General features: G+C 39.8%; 1 protein-coding gene across 7 annotated transcripts in view; it reads left to right on the forward strand.

Annotated features, from left to right (window-relative positions):
- Positions 1 to 19,295, forward strand: part of ARHGEF3 (Rho guanine nucleotide exchange factor 3) — a 311,727-nt gene that overhangs the window by 272,363 nt on the left and 20,069 nt on the right. For all 7 annotated transcript variants that reach the window (XM_084634596.1, XM_084634597.1, XM_084634598.1 and 4 more), the window contains 5 exons: positions 45 to 215; positions 8,910 to 8,972; positions 9,311 to 9,407; positions 9,502 to 9,578; positions 14,462 to 14,719. In XM_084634596.1, the coding sequence (XP_084490722.1) occupies positions 45 to 215; positions 8,910 to 8,972; positions 9,311 to 9,407; positions 9,502 to 9,578; positions 14,462 to 14,719 (666 nt within the window). The remainder of the gene's footprint in view (positions 1 to 44; positions 216 to 8,909; positions 8,973 to 9,310; positions 9,408 to 9,501; positions 9,579 to 14,461; positions 14,720 to 19,295) is intronic.

Here is a 19,295-nt window from a genome sequence, read left to right on the forward strand (position 1 = left end):
ACATGAGCCAACTGATCTCTCTAACATTTGTCTTTTCTTCTTAGCGTTCAATCAGTTTCCGTAGTGACAGTCGCCCTGATCTGTTTACCCCACGACCGTGGTCTCGAAATGCACCCCCTGCTAGCACAAAAAGGAGGGACAGCAAGCTGTGGAGTGAGACCTTTGATGTTTGTGTCAATCAGATGCTTACATCCAAAGAAATCAAGCGTCAAGAGGTACTATTATTTCTATCCTTCTAAACGTTTGACAGTTTTGTCTAAAGCAGTGGTTCTCAAACTCCTTACTAAGGCAATTCACCAACTGCATTTTGTCTCTTTGCAACCCTCTATTACGTATATGCACCCTCTGCTCCAAAATCACAACCCTCATCCCATCCTGGCCCGGTGTGTAGGGGAGGCCCGGGGGCTGGAGAACGAGCCCAGTCCACACTTGCCTACAGTGGCGGCTCCTCTCCTGCAGGGCTGGACACAGCTCCCCACTTCGGGAGTTGTGAATTGGCACATGTGGTTGCAATGCCATTCAGGTTTGGTCTGGCTGCCGCTCCATCATGATGGAGTACTGTGCAGCACTGCGGCTCTGAATGCCCCAGCTCCAGCTCAGTAGGATCTGAGCCGCCACTAAAGTGTGGGGTGGCCTCACTGTCCAACATCCCTCCCTCTGGGGAGCTCCCCTGTATGTTTGTTTTTTGCCAGGAAAATATATCCCTGGATTTGACAACCCATCTAGAACCTTTCTGTGACTCACTGATGGGTTGGGATCCATCATTTGGGAAACACTGGTCTAAAGCATGGAATTCAAGGATGATGGTAAATTAGTAAACATTAGTTTAGCACTGAAATTACAGGGTAAAATCCTGGTTCTACTATGGAGAATTTTTCCATTGAACTCAATGGAACAGGATTCTACCTATGGTCTTTATAATGAAACCGTACTAGGTGTGTGTGTGTGGTTTTTTTTTTTTCTTTTTTAAGAACAAAGTTGCAATAATTTCTGTATAGTAACATTGATATTTGAAATTAAAATTGTTTGTGTAGGTGTGCATGTTTGGATGGTGGTGGTGGTTTTATCTGTACTACCATACAGATAAATAATGCAATCAGAATAATGTACACGCTAGGTACTGTGTGCACACAGGAAAGCACAATCTACCAGGGAGCTTTCAGTAGGAGTTTACTATACAAATAATATACAGATTAAATCCGATGCTACCAGCACTCCTAGCTATTTTCGAGACACCACCAACTTTCTGAGGAAACTACAATGCCTTGGTGATCCGCCTGAAAACACCTTCCTGGCCACCATGGATGTAGAAGCTCTTTATACCAATATTCCACATGAGGATGGACTACAGGCTGTCAAGAACAGTATCCCTAATGAGGCCACAGCACACCTGGTGGCTGAGCTTTTTGACTTTTTGTCCTCACCCACAACCAATTCAGATTTGGGGACAACTTATACCTTCAAGTCAGTGGCACTGTTATGGGTACCCGCATGGCCCCACAGTATGCCAACATCTTTATGGCGGACCTAGAGCAACGCTTTCTCAGCTCTCATCCCCTAGCACCCCTCCTCTACTTGCACTACATTGATGACATCTTCATCATATGGACCCATGGGAAGGAGGCCCTTGAAGAATTCCACCTGGATTTCAACAATTTCCACCCCACCATCAACCTCAGCCTGTACCAGTCTACCCAAGATATCCACTTCCTGGACACTACAGTGCAAATAAGTGATGGTCACATAAACACCACCCTTTTCCGGAAACCTACTGACCGCTATACTTACCTACATGCCTCCAGCTTCCATCCAGGATATATCACACAATCCATTGTCCACAGCCAAGCCCTAAGATACAAACCAAATTTGCTCCAATCCCTCAGACAAACACCTACCAGATCTTTATCAAGCATTCTTGGAACTACAATACCCACCTGGAGAGGTGAGGAAACAGATGGAAAGAGTGAGACGGGTACCCAGAAATCACCTACTAAAGGACAGGCCCCACAAAGAAAATAACAGAACACCACTGGCCATCACGGACAGCCCCCAGCTAAAACCTCTCCAGCACATTATCAACTATCTACAACCTATCCTGGAAAACGATCCCTCGCTCTCACAGACCTTGGGAGGCAGGCCAGTCCTCACTTACAGACAGCCCCCCAACCCGAAGCAAATACTCACCAGCAACTACACACCACACCACAGAAACACTAACCCAGAAACCAATCCGTGTAGCAAACCTCGTTGCCTACTCTGTCCCTATATCTACTCTAGCAACACCATCAGAGGACCCAACCACATCAGCCACACCATCAGAGGCTCATTCAGCTGCACATCTACTAACGTTATATATGCCCTCATGTGCCAGCAGTGCCCCTCTGCCATGTACATTGGCCAAACCGGACAGTCCCTACGTAAAAGAATAAATGGACGCAAATTGGACATCAGGAATGGTAACATACAAAAGCCAGTTGGAGAAGACTTCAGTTTTCCTGGACATTCTATAACCGATTCGAAAGTAGCTATACTTGAACAAAAAAACTTCAGAAACAGACTTCAAAGATTTCAGAGTAGCAGCCATGTTAGTCTGTATTCGCAAAAAGAAAAGGAGTACTTGTGGCACCTTAGAGACTAACCAATTTATTTGAGCATGAGCTTTCATGAGCTACAGCTCACTTCATTGGATGCATAAAGACTTCAAAGAGAAACAGCAGAACTAAAATTCATTTTCAAATTTAACATCATTAATTTGGGCTTGAATAGGGACTGGGAGTGGCTGGCTCAGTACAGAAGCAGCTTTGCTTCTTCTGGAATTGACACCTCCTCATCTGTTGTTGGGAGTGGACTACATCCACCCTGAACGAATTGGCCCTGTCAACACTGGTTCTCCACTTATGAAGAGAAGGGAGTTACCTCACATGTCAGTATATTTATGTCTGCATCTGTAACTTTCATTCTGTGCATCTGAAGAAGTGAGGTTTTTAATCACAAAAGCTTATGCTCTTATAAACCTGTTAGTCTTTAAGGTGCCACCAGACTCCTTGTTGTTTTTGTGGATACAGACTAACACAGCTACCCCCCTGATACTTAAAATGTTACTCAATTGACCGAGGATCTACATTGGTCTCTGCTGGGTGCAGACCTTGGCACAGAGCCCTCAATTGTAGAAAGTCTTCTGGTGATGTAGAAGAGACTCTTTTGTGTCATGCACCCACAGCCTCCACTAATGGCCTGCAGCCAGAGAGGAACAACCCCAAAGTGGGCATGGCAGTCTGGAGAGGGAAATGTTGCCAGGACACTCAGGGAAAATGCTGATTCAAGGATGTCACTCTACACAGCCTATGCTGGCTGTGCTCTTATGGCACCCTTCCCAGAAATGAAAGTTGGCCTCTCTAGTCAACAGTGTAGGTGTACATTTCTGCTCTCCTCTCAGGGTCAGGAAGGTAATTGTCATGTGTCAGATTGGTTAAACCAGAGCATCAGAGGTTTAGGAGAATATAAACTTCTTGCAGGTGGGGAGGTCCTAATAATAGGATTCTACTAGGTGCCCTCTGCAAATATTTACAAATGAGGCACTGTCTGAAGAGGCCATGAAGAAGTGAAGGGAATGCCACTTACATAAACTTTACAGTACTGATTTTCCCATTGTGGTTCAATGCAAACATGATTTTCAAACTCTGGAACCTCCAGAATTCATAGAATCATAGGGGTTAGAAGGGACCATAAGGCTCATCTATTCTCTCCTGCTGCCACGATGCAGGACTTGTGTGTCTAAACCATCAAAGACAGACGGCTATCCAACTGCTTTTTTAAAACCTCCAGTGAAGGAGCTTCCGTGATTTCCCTAGGCAGTTTGTTCCATTGTCCTACTACTCTTACAGTTAGGAAGTTTTGCCTGAGATTTAATCTAAATCTGCTATGCTGTAGTTTCAACCCATTGCCTTTTGTCCTGCCCTCTGTGGCAAGAGAGAACAATTTTTCTCTATCATTGTTATGGCAGCTTTTCAAGTATTTGAATACCTCCGTCATGCCCCCCCACCCAATCTCCTCTTTTCCAAACTAAATATACCCAGTTCCTTCAGCCTTTGCTCATTTGCATTCAGCCTTTGGTTATCTTTGTCACTTGCTTCTGGATCCTTTCCAGTTTCTCTCACCTTTCTATATAATGGTGTTCAAAATTGGACACCATACTGCAGCTGAGGCCTAACCAGTGCCAAGTAGAGCAGTACTGTCACCTCCTGTGACTTGCATGCTATGCCTCTGTTAATGCAAACCAAAATTGCATTTGCTTTTTTTGTGGCAGCGTCACATTGTTGACTCGTGTTGAGGTGGTGATCCGCCACAACTCCCAGATCCTTCTAAACAGTGCTGCTGCCAAGCCAGTTATTCTCCATTCTGTATTTGTGCATTTGGTTTTTCTTCCCTAAGTGTAGCACCTTACATTTCTTTGTTAAATTTCATTTTATTGTCTATAGCCTAGTTTTCCAATTTATCAAGATCCCTTTGAATTTTTGCTTTATCCTCCGAAGTGTTTGCAACTGCCCACCCACTCCCAACTCTGTTTCATCTGCAGATTTGATTGGTATGCTCTCTTTCTATATCCAGATCATTAATAAAGATGTTAAATAACACTGGGCCCAAAACAGATCCCTGTGGAACTCCTGTCAATCTGACATCATTCTATTAATAGTTACTCTTTCTTTGCAGTTGCTTAACCAATTATGTATCCACTTAATGGTAGTTCTACCGAGCCCACATTTCTCCAGCTTATTTATGAGACTGTCATGTGGGACTGTGTCAAAACCCTTTTTAAGTCCAGGAATATTGTGTCCACTGCATTCCTCCTGTGCACCAAACCTGTTACCTTGTCAAAGAAGGAAGTCAAGTTGGGAATGATTTGTTTTTAGTAAATCCATGCTGGTTGCTCACCCATTCATCCTCAAGGTATTTGTAAATTGAATGTTTTGTTCATTGCTCTAATAGCTTCCCAGCTATTGAGGTCAGGGGGACTGGTCTATAGTTCCCTAGCTCCTCCTCCCCACCCCCCTTTAAAGATGGGCACTATATTAGGACTTCTCCTGTCATCCAGGAGCTTGCACATACTATTCCCAATGATTCTGAAATTTCTGCTAATTCCTTCAGCACCCTGGGGTGAATAGCATCAGGGCCCGCTGACTTGAATTTCTTCAGATTAGTTAGAAACATGTCTAACATTCTTTACCTTTCCTGATCTGCAACCCTTCCCTTTTATTGTCTATGATAACTTTGCTAGTGGTCTGGTCACATGTTTTTTGTGTGAAGACTGAAGCAAAGTAGGCATTGAACAGATCTGTCTTCTCATCGTCCATCACCAACTAACCACCTTCATTGAGCAGTGGACCCACACCATCCCTGGTGTTCAGTGTGGTTTTTTTTTTATGGGACATATTTGTAGAACCCCCCCCCCCCTTCTTGATGTCCGTTTGTTGCCAGTTGTAACTTGTTCCTTGCTTTGGCTTTCCTGATTTTGTCCCGACACTCTTGAGCTATTCCCATATATACTGCCTTGGCGATGCCCCTCCGTCCATTTCCTGTATATCCCTTTTGGTTTTTAAAGTGCTAAAAAGCTCCTTGTGCAGCCACATTAGTCTCCATTAGAATAGCTTTAAGTTGAGCCTCTAGTACAGAGGTGGGCAAACTGTGTGGCCCATGGGCCTGTCCTGCCCAGCCCCTGAGCTCCTGGCTGGGGTGGCTAGCCCTCGGCCTCTCCCCTCCTGTTCCTCCTGCCACGCTGCTGCGCAGGCAGCGCTCTTGGGAATGGGGCTGCGTGCTCCTGCAGAGCAGCAGTGTGTGTAGCTCTGGCCAGGCGGCGCAGCTCCCAGACATGCTGCTCTGAGCAGCATGGTAAGGGGGCTGGGGTTGGATAAGGGGCAGTCAGGGGACAGGGGGCAGTTGGATAGGGCGGAGGTTCTGGGGCGGGCCAGGGGATGGGGAACGGGAAGGGTTAGATAGGGGATGGGGTCTCAGAGAGCTGTTAGGGGCGGGGGTCCCGGGACAGGACGGTCAGGGGACAAGGGGGGTGGTGGTGGATGGGTCGGAGGTTCTGAGGGGGGCAGGCGGGGCGGATGGGGGTGGGAGCTAGGCTGTTTGGGGAGGTACAGCCTTCCCTATCCGGCCCTCCATACAGTTTCACACCCCGATGTGGCCCTCGGGCCAAAAAGTTTGCCCACCCCTGCTCTAGTATTACATCTTTTAGGAACTGCCACCCCCCTTTGACACCTTTTTCTTTTTAATTAGTCTCTCCATGGGACCTTGCCTACTCTTGCTCTCAGGTGGTTTAAATCTACCTTTTTCAAGTCCAGTGTCCTTGTGTTGCTGTTCTCATATCCTCCTTTCTTTAGGATCTTGAATTTTATCAGATCATGATCACTTTCTCCCAAGTTCCCAACCACCTTCATGTTTGCAACTAATGTATCCCTTTTTGTCAAAACCAGATCCAAAATGGATGATCACCTAGTTGTTTCCTCCACTTTCTGAATCAGAAGGTTGTTCCCTACACATGCTAAGAACTTGCAGGACATGTTATGTTTTGCTGTGCAAGATGCATTCTGAGTAACTCCTATTGAAGTCAATGGCTAAATTCGTATTGACTCAAGGGTAGCAGAAGCAGGCTCTAATTTAGCATGACTGCTGTATTTCTAAGTTAATTAGCTTTCTATTGAAGGAAATATTTAGTCCATGTGAGGTATTCAAATGAAAGGTGGAAAAAGGAAAATGTTTTAAAACCAAATTTAAACTCTGATTACAGATCACTTTACCTAGAAATAACTCTAGCGCTCCATTTCCAAGGTGTGTATATATATTATCATTTGTGTTAGGCCAATTGCCCCTAAACTCCAGCAAATGTAGCTATCAAGGATTTTTCAATTCTACAAACACTTTCAGCTGTAACATTCAAGTTTATAATATAAACTTTCCCAGAACACTTGAGTCATAAAACAAACAGTAACCTCAGACAGTCTCTCTTGCAGGTTTTAACAAAGTGCAAGAATTCATAGGAAATACCTTTTAAAAATTGAGAACTTTGAAGGACAAGTTGAAAAATAGAGTAATGAACTTGTTTGCATAGGATAAACATTCTGTCTCAATCCTGCTCTCAGCCCAAATAACTATGTGGGGAATTTCAAAGGGGTGTTCTGTTCTGTTCTATAAAGGTTCTTACATTGTACTCATCATCATGGTATCTGAGTTCCTTGCAGTAGCGTATTAAGCAATGTGACTAACATTTGTCATGACTTTGTTTTCTCACCCTCTCTCTGGAGGGAAAAGTACATGCAGTGAAGTATTTTGTTTTGGATTTTTTTAAATAACACGTTGCTCTGTATTCGTTAGGAAAGGTCAAAGAAATGTACCTTGCACTTCAAGCAGAAGATGGTGTGGTTTATGATGATGGTCATTAGTTTCTGTGGGAGTTCATCCCACAGTTTTGGGCTGGTGCCTGAAAAAGCTTTGTCTCCTACACAGATGAGCTTTGCCGTTTTATTGTAAAAAGTTCTCTTGTGCCAGAGGAGCAAAGTTTTCACCACAGTCTTCGTCCTACAACTTAACTTTCTCTTTTACATTTCCTGGGCCCAGGCCGTTAAACTTGAACTTCATCTAGTATTCTGTGAGACGCAAGCATTGAGAGCAGAGGACAGGTTTGATGTGTTGTGGTAGTCATTGCTGCTGAGGAAACATGCCGCAGCATTATGTACCAGTTGGAGTTTCCTAAGTACTGAAAGCTTTATGCCTAGGAATACCGTATTGCTATGGTGCACCTGGAAGGTTACAAAGGTGTAAGTAACATAAATTAGGTTATTTTTTTTACCAGGAAGGGGGACAGTCCCCTGGCCCAACCAGAAATGGAAGAAAGTACATTTGTATAGGGAAGGAATGCTTTCTTTCAAGCAAGAAATGGAGCTGCTCTGCAGAAGCTGCTGCAGCTTCATGGTTGCAGTGATCCTTCTGAGACAAATGCCAGTTAACCAACTTGGGGAAGATCATCAAATGGTTAAAATTGTTGAGCTGTGACCATTTCTATCTGCAAAGGATCTGCCATCATGGTCTATAAAATACAAAACTTCTAAAAGATTTTTTAAATCCTGATTTTTGTGTGTTAATAGTTGACAAACTTGTTTAGTGAACAGAATTGTTTACATTAATATTTTTGCACTAATGCTCTATCCCCAGAATACCTGAATCATATAACTTAATTTTTACTATGCTTGGTTAGAATTGGATCATATAATTTAAGTTAATTGGATACTGTCATTGGTAAGATACTGCACTGGAAGTGTGCATAACATTAAATTGCTATTTATTTCTAATAATAAAATGCAAAACTCACTTAATAAGAAGTGGCTAGTATGAGAAGAAAGTCCCACAGAGTTATGTTTCCTTCAAGGAAAAAATACTGTGCCAAATTAAAAGTACTTTTTAATACCACCTATACATTTAAAGGGACCCCAACATTTGTTCCATTAGACAGTCTGAAACCTTTTGCCAACTATGCTTTGTAAAAAACCCAAACACAAAACTGTCTCCTAATTAGCTGTATAATCAGCAATTATTTTACCAACAATAGTTGATATAGTTTAGTTACATCAAATATCATAACAAATAAGATGGCCTCCTGGATTGGAAACATGTCAAACCAAAAACTGTACTTGTGTAACTTTTTCAGACAAGAAATGTTTCATGAGAAGTCTTGCAAGAACTTGTCTTTAAAAGTAATGCTTAGCAAATGGTTGATTTTTACAGATTTATTTCTTCAACTAGATTTAGGAAGAAAATGTATCTCTGCACTAATACAGCTGTTCAGAATATAACAGCAACTTTTAAAGTTGAGTACAATTTAAATAAGAAATTTATTATGTCCTTTTTTACAGGCTATCTTTGAACTTTCCCAGGGAGAAGAAGACTTGATAGAAGACTTAAAGTTAGCAAAAAAGGTATTTATATAAATAAATGATACAAAAATTGTTGTTTTTTGCCTTTAACCCCCCCTGCAAACCCCCCCCCCCACTTTTTTAATAGTAGATTCAATAGTAGCAACTGCCATCTAGTTAAGGTTGAAAAACAACTAGTACAATCCCTGTTTTTACACTCTTAACATTCTGAAACATTCAAATTTTTGAGTGTGTTTTTTCTAATTGGTATCTAACACAAAGTGTGCTTGTGAAAATTTGAATAAAATACTATCAGCCACTTTAGAGTTATGGGAGGATTTAAGAGCTATCTCTAATTTTTTAGATATCAAATATATGCTAAAGTTTGCTTGTTTTTGCAGGCTTATCATGACCCTATGCTTAAACTCTCCATAATGACAGAGCAAGAATTAAACCAAATTTTTGGAACACTGGACTCTCTAATCCCGCTACATGAAGGTATAATTTCGTTCAATGAATTATGATGATTCTATGCTCATTTATACTTGGCATGTTCAGCAAGTGAATTTTTATTTTATTTTATTTTGATCAGATCTCCTTAGGCGGCTTCAGGAGGTCAGGAAACCTGATGGATCTACTGAGCATGTTGGTCATATCCTTGTGGCCTGGGTAAAGCTGATTTTCTAATCAATTTTGAAGTTAATTTGTAACTGTTTCATTGGTTTGTATCTTTTATCAGACCATTTATCTTTTATATTGAGTATCTCTTCAAAAGTATATTTCAAGTCTTAAGTTTTAAAGAGACAGTTGGCTAATAAGAATGGCAATACAATCAAATTAGGAACATTTCCCCTAAATTATCTGACTTGTCATTTCAAATTTAGAAAAGGATGTATTTCAAAGCCCTAGTTGTTTTAGTGATAAGCAGTGTTAAAAGCACTTTAAGTAAAAATCATGTTCCAGAGTAGAGCTACACTGATTTATGCCACCTGAGGATCTGACATGACCCCATGTTTATATGGAAAGATACAGAACCTTTCTTTTGTAAGGGTTTAGATGGACAGTTTATTTTATAGTATAAAGAAAGTGATTTTATAATCAGCAGAAAATAGGTTTTGCAGTTTTCAAGGCAATAGCCAGTGGAAGATATTTGGCAGCCCTTTTCAAAACACTGGGCTATTAAGAGTCAGAAATGTGTGCGTGTGTGTAATGAAACTAGTTAATAACTGTTGGTGAGTGACAAAAATGTACCCTAGTTTTCTTGGAGTAAAATAATTATGAAATTTTGTTTGTTTTGTATTTAAACTTCAGCTTCTCCAAATATGGTTAGAGGTAATTTGAATTTAGAAGATTTTATGTATATTCATGTATAAAAATAAAGCTCTTTAGCTGAGTTACCACTAAAGTGCCAAAGGCCCAGATTCACAAAGGTACTTAGGCACCTAAGTCCCAGTTTTAGGCTGACTGTGATCCACAAAATCCCCGCTGGGATGCTACCTCGATCATTTTCTAAACTAACTCAGTAAGTTAGTTTAGTTTCTAAACTAACTTACTTTTTCAGGGTAAAAGTTCTCTAGACACCTAAATTCTTGCCTCTGGGGATGCACTTGCTGCTGATGCCTTTTAGGTGTCGGGATGCCTATCTCCCATCTAATCCCCAATGTGATAAACAAACAGGTGCTCTTTTTCCTATCTTTCCCTAATCTGGCACGTACTCAGAGGCTGCCAACTAGATTGTATCCCAGTCAAAAGGCAGGGAGGAGGTGCTGCCCATGTATTCACCTGGATTGTTGAAGACCCAGGTTCAATTCTCTTCCCCCCCCCGCCTGGAGGGGCGGGGGCAGGAGAGGAAGAGACTATGAATGAGAGGTAGGAGATCCCCAATGGTGTGCTCTAACCACTGAGCTATGGAATATTCTGATGTGGGGCTCCCTCAGTCTCTCCTCCTTGAAGCTGTTCCACTCTTTATAAATACTTAGTCACTGGGTCAGAGAGAGAGACTCTAATCCAGTAGTTAGGGCAACCACCTGGGTTGTGGGAGACTCAGGATCCAGTCCCCCTGCTCCAATGACTCTCTCTTTATATACTGTGAAATAGCTTCAATATGACAAATGAGGGTGCCCCACACGTGAATATCCCATAGTTTGGTGGTTAGGGTACCTGTTTCTCCCCGTTCATGTTATAGGAAGCCTGGGTGCCTAACTCAGGCTTTGTGGCTTGCAGCGTTGTTCCTCTGTGGATCCACGCCTAAGCGCCCTAACCCTGTGGTACCTTATTGAGCCTCTCAGCTCTCTGTAACTGGGGGATCCAGCTTAGCAGACTCCGAAGGTCTTTTGTGCTTTCCTTGGTGCAGACTTCAAAGCTGAACTAGTTGCCCTGGTTATCAAATCCTTGATTAGTCAAAGGTTTCAGGTGCTTCCCTCCCTACCCACCTGAAAACACTTTATATGACTGAGATTGTATTTTATACAGCTGGAACCAACAAGTACCAAAATCATAAAATAGCTTTTGTTCTCAACAAGATTTTGTTTAGGCCAAAGAGGTTTGGAAAAGCTTGTGGTAAGCATTTGAGACTGTTGGACACTTATGCAAACCAGAGTACTAAATCTTTTGAAGCTTCATAATCGATAGGTGATGTACAGTAATTCAAAAATAGTCTGTAAAAGTCCCTGCCGTCTTTTGATCATCTTGATTTCTTTAGCTTGGGTACCTTGACTGTTTATCTTAAAATTGTGGGTAAAATTTTCCTAAGCACCTAAGTGACTTAAGAGCCAAAATCATGCTATACAAATTTTACCGTGTGTCAAGAACAAACTAATAATACTCCATATAGTATACATCTTCACATCTAACACACACAATCCATTTTGTTTTTTAAATACATCTAGCATTAAGGTTTGCACAAATTTGGCAGCCAAATCAAATCAGGCCTGTTGAGTAATCATGGTTGACAAATGTGGTGTTGCACCCCAGGAATCCAGTCTGAAGAGTAGGAGAATGGAAGGATTCCACCCCAGCCTTGGGCTTCTCACCCCGAGGGGTTGCACTTAGAGATTAAGCGGGGTCCAAGATGCATTCAGTTCTGAACAATAAGCCTCAGAAGAGGAGGTGCTGGGACAAAATGATAAATTTAAAAAGCAGTGAGTTACCAGGCCCAAATGTTATACAGCCAAGAGTTTTGATGGAGCTTAAGAGTGAAGTCACTGAGCAGCTAACAACAAATCTGCCTTTTTCTAATTAAAAAACAAAACATAACAGCTACTATACCGGAGTATTTGAGAGCAGGAGATCTTCTTGTATTTGAAAGTGGTTCTAGGGGGTGATCCAGGGAATTACAAACAGTAAATTTCACATATATACTTGGTAAATTGGTCAAAAATATAATTAAATTAAAAAACAAAAGAAAATGAAAATACTTGGAAAATTCTGATATGATAGGGAGCATGGTTTCTCCAAAGGAAAATCATGCCTCACTAATCTATTACAATTCTTTGAATGTTTCAAAGTGGTGGATAAAGGAGAACTAGTTGGCATAATTTAGTTAGAATTTCCACAAACCTTTAACAAGGTCCCTCACAAGAGATTATCAAAAAAACTATCATGGGGAGAGAGTAAGTACTATCATAGATCAAAAACTTTCTTAGAAAAGAAAGAGTAGGAATTAAGAGTCACTTTTCATATAGCAAAAGTTTAACAGTGGTGTGCTTCATGGTTCTATATTAGAACTAGCATTGCTTGATATACTAATGATCCGGAAAAGGGATTGCGCAGTCAGGTGCCAAAAGCTGCAGATGTTACACATTTAGGTTAGTCAAGTCCACAAAAGACTGTGTGGAAATTCAGAGGGCACTAACCAAACCAGGTGAACGCACAGCCCAATGGTAGATGAAATTTCAGTGTTGATAAATGCAAAGCAATGCACATTGGAGGGAAAAAATGAACTACTCCTATACTTCACATGTTTCTAAATTCAACAGTATCAACTCAGGACAAGGACCTGGGCATTGTTGTGGACAGCTCAATTAAACATCTCTTTTCAGTGTGCAACCGTGGTCAAAAAGTGAACAAAATGTTAGGATACATAAGGAAGAGCATGTAGAATAATATGGAAAATATAATTTAGATATAAATGCAATGATTCACCACCTTGAATAACGTGCAGTATTGGTCACACCATTTCAAAAAGGTTATTGCAGAATTAGAGGAGATATAGAGGAAGGCAATGAGAATTATTAGGAATATGGAAAACCTCTCTTGTAGAGTTTAAAAAGAGTAACGATAGACTAGAGACTAATGGGGGGGAAACAATAACACATAATAATAGATGATATAAAGGAAGTAGATTGGGAGATTCAATTGTTCCGGTCTCCTAACAAAAGAACAAGAGGACATTTAATTAAATTGAAAACCAGCAAATTCAAAACTGATAAAAAATAAAAAAAAAAATTTCTCACAACTCCTAATCAGACTGAAATTTATTGCCACAGGATGCCACTGAACCAAGAACTGAGCAACATTTAAAGCAGAATTGGGCATTTATATAGGTAACAATATCAACATTTAATATAGTTAGTTCTAAATTTTTTTTTAAAGTGATAGAAAATCTAATCCTTTATTCCAATCTCTAATAGAGAGTCGGATGAGACTTTCATGGTGAGTAGATTCTACCACACCTACCTTCTGTGGGGTATCTTGTATCTTCTTCTGAAGCGTCTGTGGTGGCCGTTGTCAGAGACTTAAATGGACCACAGGTCTGATCCAATGTGCCAATTCCTTGCTTCCTATAGAAAAGCTACAAAAATTTACCAAGCACTACCACCATTTATTTTTGTTCAAATCTTCACAACCGGTCACATTTGGCAGTGATCTTTTTCTTCATGATGAAGTCTGGTCAGTATTTTGCTTGGGAAACCTCCAACAGAAGTCCAGGTGGTGTGGGAAATGTTTCAGAAAGTAAAGTCCAGATCGAAAGGACTACTTGGGATGACTGAGAGGGAACGCACAGGACTGAAAAGCCCAGAGGCTAGGTCTTCCATGCAAAAGCATTGAGCCTCCTCACTATCTCCTGGTTCTCTCTGGCTGACTAGTAGTGTCTCCACAGAGCCTCTTCCCACCTGCTGCTACTCCAGGAGCCCTTTTCATTGGGGAGACTCCCCAACAGGAACCTGCTGAATTAATGCTTAAGGGGTGATGAAGGAACAATGGTGAGGACTATGTACAAAAGAATTTGCAAATTAGGAGTTAGCACAGTATCATGGCCAAATCCAAACTCCAGGTACTTTAATTTCTGTCTTATCTAATGATTTACAGGAATAATTGTAGAATGATTTATCTTGCTGCAGGGGAAATTTAGTAATTGGGGAAGATATACCTTGTAAACATTATCTAACTCCCATTTTTACTAATGAGCTATGGTTCAACACCAAGGAGAGAGACCTCTAAATCAACTTTAAAATACCTGAAGCAGAGAGTGATTTTTTGTATAGCACACAGCCCTTCTGCTTTCAGTTTTACAGCTTATAGTTTCAAAATACATTTTTCTCTTTCCTCAGTTGCCTTGCCTCAACTCATATGATAGCTACTGCAGTAATCAAGTAGCAGCCAAAGCCTTATTGGACCACAAGAAACAGGATCACAGGGTGCAAGACTTCCTACAGCGCTGCTTAGAGTCTCCTTTCAGTCGCAAACTGGACCTCTGGAATTTCCTTGACATCCCAAGAAGTCGCCTAGTGAAATACCCACTGCTGCTCAGAGAAATTTTAAGGCATACTCCAAATGATCATCCAGATCAACAGCACCTTGAAGAAGCAGTAAGTTTTTTGTAACAAATTTTATAGCGTTTAGCCTCAGCTCTGAAGGGTGTTCCATAAAACTAATTCTAAACTAATGAATGGAGTGTCTAAATATGTAGATTTTTCTGAAAATGTAATTAGGCCACATGGCTGTTAAAGTGACATCCAGAAAGGGTAGATCATTTTCTCCCTGGAATAGCAGCTTCAGCTTCTCCATATCAGTTGTACTGGGGTGTTTGGAGCCACTGCATCAATGTAACGGCCTAATCCAGAGGACATTGAAATCAATGGAAAGACTCCCAGTAACTTCAGTGGACTTTGGATCAAGCTCTAAATGCTGACATGCAGCCCATTCTCTGGACATCTCTTGATCATCTTTTCTTAATGTGGCCTTCCATGCAGGTTTACGGAGGCCCAATGTGGAGACTCCCTCTTAACTGCCTCCTCATTCCCAGCTTTTAGGGGGTTGTAGAAGCACTCCTGTTCAGCCAGATTGATTACCTGAACAGTCTCCATACCCAGGTGAATTTCACCCACAGAAATTGTATTGAAAAAGATATGGTTTGAGCTGGCCTCTATTCCATGTTTTATTCTGATCAGTGTATGTGGTATGAAATAAAAACAGATGAAGTGAGGTGAATTCAAAGCATATCCTTTTAAAGGAAAGGGCCTGACTGACATGTTGACAGACTTCTCTCCCCTTTGCCCTTTCTTTGGGAGTATGGCATGAATGTCACAACATAGCTAGTAAGATGTATTCTGCAACAAATTTGTTTGAAATAAACCATTTTACATCCTTTGCAGTTTTTTTTTAAAACATCCCAGGCATAATTATTACAAATTAAATGGAACTACATTTAATTAAAAGTTCTATCCTTATCAGAATTCATTATTAGCCTTAGTTGTAAGTAGAGCTTGTAGATTTTAAGTTACTTGCTGAAAAATTCAGGGGCTATTTTTTTTGACAATGTAATATTTCATAAGACACTACAGAATATGCATCTGCTATCACTATGCTACTCGTTACCCAAATGCCTTGCCCAGCTCTACTCCTTAATATAAAACTGATCAGCTATGATGCAAAATTTAGAGCCTCGATATGTGGAGTTTACATGCAGATTTAAGTTTTAATCTACATGCTTTACAGTGTGTGCTTTTTTTCCCTATAAATTTCTCTTTAAATCAAAAACTATTAGAAACCTTAATAAAACAGTTCTGATTCTTTATTTCAAGTTTTTGTTTGGTCTCTAGCCAATGTCTGATAAAATACCTTCTCATGTCAAAATGCTTCCTTTCCAGGAATGATATATTTGGTAGCAGTTTTAACAGTATATAATCAGGATAATTTTTCTTGGTATTACAGTAATTTCATATAGTTTTGCAGTAATCTGTTTAATCAGAGTAGTGTTTATCTTTGAAATGATGTATGTCACAAACTATACAGTTGCCAAGTTAAATTCAGGACAAATAATTACTAAATGTTATCTCCTAAAATTGTTAGGTTTATAAAATAAATTTGTGCTCCCATCTGGAAATATGCTCTGCCAGTTAATCCCTGGTATATTTCTATTGGAATTGATAGAATTAATTTGGGAAAGAATCTTCAAAAAGAACCATACATTATGCACATTCTACAGATTCTGAATGGCTGCATATCGCTTTCAGCCAATCAGTTCAAAGGGATTTACATAATTGTACAATTATTTACCAGTGACCCTAGAATGAGTGGTAAAATTCCAGTTGGCTACAGCTGTTAGCTCTCCCTCTTTGCATGCCCATAACTCAAGCAGGATGAATCAATTAGTAACAAATTTACTTACTGAATAGTGTATCTTCTATTTAAGAACTGTTTACAAGCTGCTTGCTAAATACTCAAAGTGGGCTGTAGGCCATGAAAGCTTACGCTCTAATAAATTTGTTGGTCTCTAAGGTGCCTCAAATTTATTAGTGCATTACCTCATGGAACACTTTCTCCGCATGTTGTGAATAGTTACACTTCTATATTTGCATTGTGTTGATGTAATTTGTCTCTGGTTGAATGAAATTCACTAATAGTGTGAATTTTTAGTAAACTGAAATTTTTGTTTTGACATTCAAGTATTTGAGTTTAAAATTTGGTTTTTGCAAGTAGTCAGGCTAGTGATACTTGTGCTTGAATGTTTGCGAATACAGTCTAAAAATTTATTTTCTAATTTGAGTGAATATTTCCTCAAAATTTTCTTCATTATTAGCTAATTTCTACCTAAAAGAATCATGGCCACCTGGACTTCTAATCCCCTTCCCACGCTGTCATCACATATAACACCAGATAGTGAATACAATTAAATTTTAAAAGGGATTGCTCTTAGTGGGGTAGTGGAGAAAGATCTAACCTTCAAGCAGTGAAGAGAGAAATTGAAAAGATTTTGGATGAGGTGGGTGACTGGGTGAGGACTGCATCAGAAATTTAGGTAGCCAAATAAACGTGTTTTGTTTTGCGCGTATGGCTGAGGAGTTCTCAAGACAATAGCTAATCCCTGGAGAATGCAGAACACAGGAAAAAGTGAGAGGGAACACATTTAAATATAAACGTATTCTTTTATCTAGATAATAATCATATCCTGTGTTAATGAACTCCTCAGCTTTGACCACAGAGTTTATTTAGCCAGGGAGGACATGGTTATTACCTTATAAAACAGAAGCATCTTGAAGCTGTTAGTTGGGAAAAGGACAGAACCAGACTGCAAGCCAAAGACCTAATAAATCCATACATGCAAAATGGTATTTGTAGGGAGATTTACCATGATGTTGTGGAAGATACTACTTTTGTCATTTCTGAAGACAATAATCTCAAATTTTATGAAGGTGGCATAATGTACTTTAACACACGCAACCCCTCCTCACCCAATGCAAACAACACACTAGTAAATGAGTGTTGTACTGCATTGTTGTGACAACCGATGGCAATTATGGAGAGAGAAAATTATGGGCTGTGTGAGCCCTTATCTTAATGTACTTGAAATTAGGATTGTAACAAAATTTGTAGAAGGTTCTTTTGCTGTACAGAAGTATAGTGATTATGAGGTAGCAGTTATGAGGCAGTAACAAAAACCTAAGCTCCCTGTAAAATCTCTTATCTAACATGAAGTTCAAAGGTTAGATTTCAGCAGACAGGATTTCTTTTGGAGATGACGAAGCAGTTTCTTTAGCATAGGAAAAGTCAAATCCACTAAAGTCCAGAGAGCCTACCCAGCACCTTTCTCATATTTCATTTGATATTGTAGTTACTGACCTTGCATATTAACTTTACTAGCCTTTGTGTTTCACAGAGGTCAAGTTGTATAAGGGTACTGATGGCTGCTGTCCTCAAAAGTTCTAGAGGATAATGTATCTGAAACTGCCTGACATGATATTGCTGTAGGTTGTTTTGAGTTTCAACACAAATTTGATTAGTTGTTTATGGCTTCCTTGGGATCTTTGTCTACCCAGTACTTTTCAACTCCCACAAGTGTAGACACAATAATTGAAATTAGACTTTTAACTGATAGAACATGCAAGTATCAGAACAATAAAATACAATTAATTTGCCTTTATTCCCTTAACAAATGTAATTTTTATAACTGGCACAAATTTAGTGAGAAAAGCCTGTCTAATATTTTACTGATAGTACCACAGTACTTAGTCACCTGCTCTTAGCACCTAGAAATGATGCTAAGTGAGGAGAAATGAATTTATTCCTAACTGCTAATCTCTTATGTGACCTTGGGCAAAACACAGCCTTTCTGTACTCAGTTCTCCATTTGTAATATGAGAATAATAAATACTTTGTGGGCAGTATAATAAAAACTAACAGAAAAATTACTCATAATCCTGATCCTCCAAACATAAATGCTCAAGTATAACGTTATTTTTGTAAATAGTCTCATTTAAGCCAATACAAATACTCACGTGAGTAAAGTTATGCATAAAGTCTTGCAGGATTAAGGCCTTAATTTCTTCTGCTGTACATTGTTTAGTACAAAATAGAAGATTATGAATGTGATTTTTATATTATTTAAATATACATATAGGCTGTTTATTTGGTACAAGCAGGCATGTACATAGTGTGTGTGTGCATGCGTACATTCACGGTAGAACCTCAGAGTTACGAACTAACTGGTCAACCATACACCTCATTTGGAATCCGAAGTATGCAGTCAGGCAGCAGCAGAGACCAAAAAAGCAAATACAGTACTATGTTAAACGTAAACTTCTAAAAAATAAAAGGAAAGTTTAAATTTCTTTTTGACAAAGTAAGGAAACTGTTTCTGTGCTTGCTTCATTCAAATTAACATGGTGAAAAGCAGCATTTTCTTCTGCATAGTAAGTTTCAAAGCTGTATTAAGTCAATGTTCAGTTGTAAACTTTTGAAAGAACAACCAAAATGTTTCGTTCAGAGTTACGAACGTTTCCAGTAAGAACAACTTCTATTTCCAAGGCATTCGTAACTCTGAGGTTCTACTGTAATAAAGAAATTGTAGTTGAATAAAAAATGCATTTGCTTTCACAGTTAAATCTGTTTACCTTCATTCTAAACATTTAGGGCTGATATCGAGAAGCAAGCTTCAGATTTCAA

Source organism: Lepidochelys olivacea (genome assembly GCF_965140295.1).
Source record: "Lepidochelys olivacea isolate rLepOli2 genome assembly, chromosome: 7".
NCBI lineage: Eukaryota > Metazoa > Chordata > Testudines > Cheloniidae > Lepidochelys > Lepidochelys olivacea.